The sequence below is a fragment of the Porites lutea genome, chromosome 2 (assembly GCF_958299795.1).
Source record: "Porites lutea chromosome 2, jaPorLute2.1, whole genome shotgun sequence".
Classification (NCBI taxonomy): Eukaryota; Metazoa; Cnidaria; class Anthozoa; order Scleractinia; family Poritidae; genus Porites; species Porites lutea.
In genome coordinates, this window is record NC_133202.1 from 28,709,561 (window position 1) to 28,718,827 (window position 9,267).

The 9,267-nt window shown below is 40.5% G+C and overlaps 1 protein-coding gene and 1 non-coding gene across 2 annotated transcripts; one reads left to right on the plus strand and one right to left on the minus strand.

Moving 5' to 3' along the window:
• The first annotated feature begins 1,464 nt into the window (after positions 1–1,464).
• LOC140926803 (transmembrane protein with metallophosphoesterase domain-like) lies at positions 1,465–6,355 on the plus strand. Its single transcript, XM_073376493.1, has 3 exons — positions 1,465–2,368; positions 4,940–5,105; positions 5,819–6,355. Exons 1-3 carry the CDS (start codon positions 1,579–1,581, stop codon positions 6,147–6,149), a joined length of 1,287 nt encoding a protein of 428 aa, XP_073232594.1. The 5' UTR covers positions 1,465–1,578; the 3' UTR covers positions 6,150–6,355.
• Positions 6,356–7,633: 1,278 nt separating this feature from the next.
• Positions 7,634–7,704, minus strand: Trnag-gcc (transfer RNA glycine (anticodon GCC)). Its single transcript has one exon. It is a non-coding gene; the product is annotated as a tRNA-Gly (tRNA).
• Between the last annotated feature and the right edge of the window lie 1,563 nt (positions 7,705–9,267).

Sequence of the window (9,267 nt, forward strand, 5' to 3'; positions counted from 1 at the left end):
CAAGGATGATCTCAGGAAATCGAGACTATGCCAGGACCCACCCGTTGTACTTACAGACCTTGTTTCCTGTTACGGTTCAACCATGACCAGCCTTTTAGATAAACATGCTCCACTTCAGAAGAAGACTATCACGGTTCGTCCGTGGGCTCCTTGGTTCAATAACGAAATCAAGGAAGCCAAGCGTTTACGTAGACGGAATGAAGAATATGGCGAAGGACACGGCTCGAGTCAGACAGGGTAAAATTGATCAAGGCATGCAATCATACAAATCACGTGATCGAGCAAGTAAGGCGTGACTATTATTTCAATCTTATTTATGAAAACGATTGTGATCAGAGAAAGCTTTTCAAGACGGCCAGTGCATTGCTAGGAGGGTCGTCACAGGAACAATACCCCAAACACTCTGACCCTGCTATGCTTGCTAATGATTTTGGGAGATTCTTTACACAAAAGATCGATGACATTCGCTCAAAGCTGGATAGAATTGACCCGTCATCAAATCAGCCTGACTACTCGACCAGGAGTAGCGTCCAAGAGCACTCGTATGCTGGCACACCCTTCACTAAAGCCTTTTCTGATATAATGTTGTAATGTTTGTAATTCTTTTTTTTTTTTTTTTTACGGTATGTTTTTAGATCTTTAATTGTAAGGTATATTTTTAGACCTTTAATTGTAAGGCGCATTTGAAAACTGTATAGTTGAATTTGCGCGGTATAAATAAATGTTATTATTATTATTAAGGGGAGCGATGATGCATGTCAGTGAAATGGTCATGATGTAGCGATCTCAATAGGTGGGATCTTTTCTTATAGAACGCTTCGTATGTTGCATGATGAAGAAAACCTGAGCATCCAGTGACCTTGTAGCAGCGATTTCCGCCGCTTTGCACGAGACTTTTGTTCCTAGTAAATACGCTAACGGTGTTTCTCAATTTTGGTATATTTATAAAGATTTTGTTCGACAACTGAAGGCGTTTCCGCCGTCCTTCTGTCATTTTTGTGCTTGTGAAAGGTCCCTGGGGTGGGGGGATTTTTTATCACCTGAATGGACCCTAGTGTGGGGCATTTGAACGGCATTTTTGCCCAGGTAGGGGGGAATTTGAACAATAATTTTCAAAAAAGTCAAATGCCCGGGGGTTTGCCCGTGGGGGGGGGGGGGGTGTTGACGCTTCGATTTCACCGATACATAACACTAGGGTTTTGGGAATGGGGATGCCCAGAACGCAGGGATGCCCATATCACTGGGACACCGCCGCCCTTCCTTTTCCCCAGTTTCCTCCCGTTTTATTTTCATGTTCGCCCTTTCTCAATCCCCGCGGACCCGACTATCTCGGAGCCTGGAACAGGCTAGGTTAAAAGGGACCCGACGAATACCCGACTTATACCCGACCACCCGGCTTACCACCCGCCATCTTACCATCACTCGACACTTCGACTTTCTCTCCCCAGATCGCTCGTCAAATAATCCAAGATGGCGGCAATCTCGTAACCAGAGTCGCTGTATGCACAGGTGTTTACAATCTTCTATCATCTTCTATCATCACAACGGCTTCCCGCTTAGAAAATTTATCGTCAAGTTATGGCGGAAATGAAAATGCTTCGTGTACTTGGAGGTATCGGGGTGTTGTTGGCAACAACCATGGCAGGGACCTCACTTCTGGATCTAAAACCCCAGAGGAAAATGGTCTTATTTAGGATTCAAATAATCCTTATCTTTTTCATGCTCATGTGCGCCGTTACGCGTTTCGTTTGGATCAACCTAACAGTCTTGCTTCCCTCTAGACGAACAGACTCCAAAACTTTACTTGTAGTTCATTGGCTTTCCTATGCTTTTCTCGTTATAATTGTTGCCCTGTCATTTTTCAGCATTCCTGTTTCAAGATTGTCGATCGGACGCGAACCTTTTTTCATCACCAGAGTAGCTTTTACGTGTCTAGGGCTTGTCATTCTGTTATTCTTCAACCTCTGTTTCCTTAGCGCTATTTTCACGATTTTGTGGTTTTTCAAGTGCCGTTTTCCCAATGCAAATAAGTGGAAGGCTGTTTTAGCTTCCGCAGTTTCAATTTTTCTGTGTATCCATGGTCTGTCTGCGGCATCAAAAGGACCTTCTGTTGTAGGGGAGACTATTCCTCTAGCTAAACTGCCACCGTCGTTTTATGGCACAACAATTGTCCAGCTCTCCGATATTCACCTTGGACCCATGGTTGGAAGCGCTGATCTTGAGCGAGTGGTAAACAGGGTTTTGATGATTAAGCCAGATATTGTAGTAATCACTGGGGATCTCGTTGATTCCACTGTGGAGAAATTAAAACAAGTTGTTTTACCACTCAAGAAGTTGAGTTCGAGATATGGAGTTTTCTTTGTCACAGGTAAACCAAGTTGGGAAGATTTCTGTACAACTCCATACATTTATTATGAATGCAGCAATTTCATACTACAGTGGAAAGCTCTCCTATGCAGACTCTACTATACTTACTCTACTTTTTTCCAACTCCCATACAAACTCTTTATTCCCATAAGCAAGGCCCTGCCAGGGGGGGGGGGGGGGGGGGGTCCTATGGCGCCCGTCTGAATTTTAAAACGTTTCGTGTCGATGTTTATAAATGCTTGTCTCTTATTGTCGGCTTTGCCATCACTGTCACAATTTGGCCAAGGGAGGTTGTCTCTTGTCGCAATTTCATTTTACGCACTGTCGCTACTTTTTGGGCCATGTCACTTGTCGGAATTTACCCTAGCAGGGCCTCATAAGCGGCTAGCTAAGCTACGGACACCTTTTTCACAGCCTGAGGGTGTCCGCTCATTAAAGCTTCCACTGTATTTCATACAAATACAGTAAAATGAGTAGGTGGAAACATTATGCATAATAAATGTATGGGGCTGTATGGAAATCTTGGCCATATAGCTTTCTGCCCAGTGTTTGTTTCAATTATGGTCAAAAAGAAATCTCTGCTGAAGGTCAGTCCTCTCTATGACAGTTGGAGTTTATATCAGGGAACCTGCCCTTCCGCTAGATACAATCCCCCAATCTCAAGACTATTAGCCTCCAATAGACACAAACTTTATTGGAGCCTCACTCTCTTGTTATTAAGGTGTGCCCTTGAGAAATGCAGTTAATATAACTATGTGGTTTTCAAAGTTTTTTTCAGTGTGTATTTTTTTTTTAATTATAATTTTTCTGTGCAGTTTTGCAGTTTTCCAACCCCTTTCCCCTGCTCCTTACAACTGCCTCCCATGTCTTTGAATTCATGGTCCACCTACTGGTAATAGGCCTTTCCATGGTTTTGTTCACCTTTTGACATGAAGTGAGGGAAAATTTGTTGACTTTGCTGGAAAGGGCACCTTTAAATTAGTAAGATTACTAAGTTTAAAGAGATTTGTTGAAAATTATAAAAGATATAGCTCCTCAAAGTCTTGAAATTTTTACAGGTGTTTATATGGTAGAGAGCACAACGTTGCCCCACCCAAGTTGGCAAGTTTACTAATTTTAAAGTGCTTTTTCCAGTGATGTCAATGAATTTTCCTAAACTTGTCCATGTCAAAAGCTGAAAAAACCAGTGGACATGTCTACAGTCAAACCTCCACTAACAGCCACCCCTCCACACTGGGCACCTCTCTACAACAGCCACTTTTTTTGTCCCGGCGGGACAATGACTCTTGTTTAAAGGGGTTGTGTCATGGCAGTCCAGTTCATTTTGTTCAATTTTGCCAATTATTCGCCCTCAATCGCTATGGAACTTTGAAGTAAGCAAAGAAATTACGTGTAAATGACAAAAATCAGAGATCCGTGACAAACAAATATGTCTCCTGAGCATTATTTTGGAAGTTGCAAGCAGCATGCAGGGATCAACTTTGATAAACTGTTAGGCTGAACAGTTTTCAAAAACCCTAATTTCAATCCGTTTCAATCTTCTTCAGTTTTGCCCATCCGTGGCATCTGTTGTTTCTGTTATGTTGTCTTAACCTTCCTTTAAAGTTTTAAGCTGTTATTTTTTTGTTTCTCTTAATTTAACGGGCATTTTGTAATTTCGTAATTTGGCTGAATTTCATGACACAGCTCCTTTAAACTTCTCTACAACGGCCACCTCTCTACAATGGCAATGGCCACTAAAGCATGTCCCCAACTGCCAAAATAACCCCTCAACAATGGCCAGTTTTTTTTATTGACTGATAAAAAAGTCAAGAATAGTCATGAAATTTGATCCACATGGCGCATGGATGATTAATCGTGTCAGTCATATATGATCATGTCATTTATACTGCTGCAGTAAACATAAATTCTCTTGCTCGTTTTCTCACGTTAAAATTTTGATTCAAAATATTATTCAAGGTTTTTGTGTATTCATTAATCTATACACAAAATCTATGATTGGATTACCATTATGGGATACAGTAAGCATGAACTTTGACACAATAAACATGTTGAACTCCATAAGAAAAATTGTTATATTACACCCCTACCTCCCCGTAATGCCCCTTCCCAGGGGGGGGGGGGGGGCACTTTAGGAATTTCTTGGTGGGGATGTGCCGCTGGGACCCTGGTACCCTTAACCTTTACCAGAGCTAGTGCAGCTGAATTTTGCTACCCTATACTAGAGTAAACTCCCCAAATCCCCCTATCCTAGAGTAGCTGTGTACCTAGTCTAGATAAAATCTTCAACCAACTGATCAGTTTCCTGAAAAATGATACCCTATTCTAGAGCCAAACGCTCTGATTTATATACCCTATCCTAGAGTAAACTGCTTGAAAACCATACCCTTCACAGTGGCACACACCTATATAGCCCATATATGGCAGCTCCCCCCCCCCCCCCTCCACAACAACCACCTTCTTCTGTCCCTGAGGTGGCCATTGTGGAGAGGTCTGACTGTATTTCACCCATTTAGTAGCAACAAAGCAGTGATAACTCATTGTCATACTGAGCAAAAGGTCATTTTCACAGGAAATCATGAATATTTCACTGGAGATGCTGAGGCATGGTTACATGAACTAAAGAAGTTTGGAATTCATCCTCTCCATAATTCACATGTCCTGATAAGAAGCCCAACTAATCCAGAAGACAAGATATACCTTGCAGGGGTAGATGATGTAGAAGCTGATAGGTTGAGGTAAGATAAATCAATCTCCCTGTAAAATAATACTTGTACATAGAGAGGAGAAGTGTAATGTCAGGTTACCATGGTAGTAATATGCCTGGATCCTAACTAGAATCTTTCTTGATAGAGAAGGCCATTTGCATTGTCAAACAATTAAGATGGAATCCATCAGGAAATTGAGTAATTTCAACTTGGCAGTGGACAAAAACCTTGTACGAGAAAAATTTAAACAATACTGCATTCTTTTTTACATTTGTCAAGGGCTATAGATGTAATTTATTATCTGCAATAACACCAAAGACTATTTCTCAAGGGAGCCCGAGAAAATAAATGTCAAATTTCACAAGAATTGTGAAAACACAGGCAAAATTCTGAAAATTTCATGTGTAAGATGTCATTAAATGAAATTTGACATTCGTTTTCTCAGGCTCCCACAAGAAATTTTCTTTGGTGTTATTACAGATAACTAAGTACATCTATAGCCCTTAAAAAATGTAAAAAAGAATGTGGTGTTGTTTAAATTATTCTGGTACAAGGTTTTTGTCCATTTCCTGATGGATTCCATCTTAAACTTTTAAATTTTTAGAAATGCTTCACATGTACCTAATTATCCATTGACGCTTGCTCAGCATAATGTGCCCAGGAGCAACACTGTATGTTTGCCCTACTCTAACTCTTTTCTAAAGAAAAATATTTGATGTTGTTGTATCTTATTTTGTTTGTAGTTATGAAGACCATGGTATGAAGCTATCAAAGGCTCTCAGTGGAAAAAGTGCAAAATACCCAACAATCTTACTAGCTCACCAGCCAAAGGCTGCACAACAAGCGTTGAACCAGTTTTCAGATATTGATCTCATATTGTCAGGTCACACTCACGGAGGGCAGTTCTTTCCTATGCACATACCTATTTACCTATTTAATCCCTTCTTTGCTGGTCTTTACAAGCACAAAGAAACCTATGTTTATGTTTCCTCTGGAACATATTTTTATGGCATACCTTTGCGAATTGGTTCCACTCCAGAGATAACTATCCTCACTTTAGTGCAAAAGCAATAACTTAATTGATTTTCTTTTTATTCTGTTGATTAAGTTTTAATGGGATGAAACAAAAATCAATTCATTGCATTATTCAATATCATTTAAGTTAGTCAAATTTTGTTCTTTTATAGGCCAAGGATATTTATTTCTGTACATTTTCCACAACAATGGAAATAATATGCTATCACCCTAGCTTTCAATGGGGCCTTTCTGTACATTAAATGGTAGTAAATATAGAAGATTGGACAAGAAAAACCCTAATAGATTGTTGAAATAAACAGTCACAGTGTCCACCAGGGGGGGGGGGGGGGGGGTAGTGGTTACCATTACCTTCACATCCAAACCAAAAATGCTCCCTGGAAGTAAACAAATTTCCCAACATTTTCCTCAAGTATCCAAAACTAAAAGGAGTATAGTAAACCATACACCCAGTGTTATTAATGCAAATATCACGTACAAATCATGCTATTATTTGTTTATAGTAGTACCCGCAAAAGGTTGTAATTTTCACATGTAGATATTTCGAATTAAGCTGAAATACCACTGCTCTAAGCCAATCAAATTGCAGCAATTTCTCATGTAGTAGTATAAATACTGTGCATATAAACAAAATCTTGGCTAACCCTGATGTCAACGATGTCAACCCTGTCCTCTCAACTAGCTATGCCCTGAAATGGTATTAAAATACCATGAATACCAATATTCCTGGTCCGGGGTGGGGTACTGCCATATATGGGCTATATAGGTATGTGCCGCTGTGAAGGGTATGGTTTTCAAGCAGTTTACTCTAGGATAGGGTATATAAAGCAGAACATTTGGGTCTAGAATAGGGTATCATTTTTCAGGAAACTGATCGGTTTGTTGAAGATTTTATCTAGATGAGGGAAACAGCTTCTCTAGGATAGGGGGGATTTGGGGAGTTTACTCTAGTATAGGGTAGCAAAATTTAGCTGAACTAGCTCTGGAATAGGTTAAGGGTTCCAGGGTCCCAGCGGCACAGAAATTCCTAAAGTACCCCCCCGGGATTCCTAGCCTGTCAGTAACTGTGCTTGCATCGTTGTTGGCTCCTCCTAAAGATGCTCTTACTCTCTGCCCCACCCGCCTCCCTGCTGTTTTTCCTACTCACCCCTCTTTGCAATGTCCCCACAATCTAAATGACTGGAACAGCCTTCTGCAATATTATTGGTATAGGGTTGAATGGAGCCAAAACCAATTCATTGTGGTTTTGGAATGCATTTTAGGTATTCTTCTAATGAACTTCCGAACTTGAAACTGCCGTTTGCCGTAAACGTCAGTCTGAACGTCTCTCTATTAAATGACGCGCATACTCGGGTTGGGTTGCCTGTGGTTGAACTGTTGCATCGTGATACAATTTAATTTTTTTTTTTTTTAAGTTAAGTACGAAAACAAATAAATTAATAGATGAATTTCTGTACTAACACTCCTAGAATGTGGGAAAGAGGAGGAGAATAAGAAGAAGAAGAAGAAAAAAAATGTAAGCTTGCACTGGCCGGGAATCGAACCCGGGCCTCCCGCGTGGCAGGCGAGAATTCTACCACTGAACCACCAGTGCCTTGCTGATGGGGGAGGTCATTATTTCATTATTTAAAGTTACCTACTACTCTTGATATTGTCAAAGATAGATATTCTCGCTCAAAATTATTTAAAAGGTATAAAACTGATACAAATATACCGTGGCAACAGTACAGCCAAATTATAACGAGATAAAGATTTAAAAAAAGATCCTGCTTTAGACAGTTTTAGACGCACCTCTAAGAATCATGGGAACGCTAGCTGGTAAGGGCAATCCCTGGGGACAAGGGTTTCGTTCCTCGAAATAGTAACTCCCCAATAGCTCCCCTAAAAACGCCTGATTCAAATTTGTTGGACAATCCGACTGATTTTGATTTAAAAAGTGTAATTTAAAGGGCGTTCTAGACTTTCTCGACTGATCGACTCAACTTTTTTAACGTCACAAGTCTCGCGACTTTGACGGTAGCTTTGACGGTTGACGGTTATTTTTTTCCAATTTCGACAGTTGACGGTTAAATTTTAGAGCTTTGGACGGTTGAGAGTTGATGGTTAGTTGGTGGAACTAGTTCAAGAGTTTAGGTAAATATTAACTTCTGCATAAATTTTAAAATGTTACTTGCTGCCAGTCTGGGCGTTGTCTTAGCCTTTCACTTGAATAATTTCGAAATATTTTTAGAGTAAGCAATTGTAAGGCCTTGTAATGTCTAGAGAGAGTGTTTTTGACAACATGGGAAATGGTTTTTTCAGTTTAGATATTCTTCAGGAGCCAGAGGTCCATGAAGATCAGCTGAAAAAGTGAGATTTAAAATACCTTGGCGTTTTGACGGTTGACGGTAAAAAAATAATTACCATTTTGAAGGTTAAATCTTAGGCCGTTTGACAGCTGATGGTTAACCCCATTGAGACCCTTTTTAGTCAGGCGAACGTAGGCCAGAACCTCTTCGGTCGCCTCCCTGGCTGTCCAGAATCGCTATTTGACCTTTTAAGGACTGGGATGTGGGTTATTTAAACCCCATTTACACGCGCTAAAAAAGTCGGCACGGCACGCCAAATTTTTGGCACCGTGCTGACGATTTTAAGGCACGGCACTCCCAATTTTCGACGTGTAAACGTATAGGTCCCACATATAATGTGGCACCAGTGCTCAAAATTTTAGGGGTGCCGAGACTACCTCCCGCGGCACGGGTAAACGAGGAACGGTGCCAAAAATTTGGCGTGCCATGCCGATGTTTTTAGCCCGTGTAAATGGGGTTTTAGTTTCACTTTGGGCAAGAAATTGGCAAGCCCACTGGGTAAAAATGTTTATCCCTATTTTCTATTTTATTTGTTTTCACTTATCTATTTTTTATCATTAACATCATCATTATCATCGTCATCATCATCATCAGCATCATCATCATCATTTTTTTAAGGGATGGGGGCAGTGTGTATATATCAGGAGAAATACACCTTCCTGCACTGAAAAAATATCTTTCATGGCTTATACCCCTGGAAAAAAAGTTTTACACCGTTGTATGTCAGGGAAAAAATCGATCTATCACTAGAGGTTTGGAGAAAAAAAAACTTACCTAAACCAAATCACCCATAATTCCCCCACCCCCTT

What these genes read in the sequence shown, in the direction of transcription:
- LOC140926803 (XM_073376493.1), top strand. Translation starts at nt 1,579, where the DNA reads ATGGCGGAAATGAAAATGCTTCGTGTACTTGGAGGTATCGGGGTGTTG. An exon ending in TGGAGTTTTCTTTGTCACAG is followed by an intron (nt 2,369 to 4,939) that starts GTAAACCAAGTT and finishes TCATTTTCACAG; the next exon opens with GAAATCATGAATATTTCACT. An exon ending in GTAGAAGCTGATAGGTTGAG is followed by an intron (nt 5,106 to 5,818) that starts GTAAGATAAATC and finishes TTTTGTTTGTAG; the next exon opens with TTATGAAGACCATGGTATGA.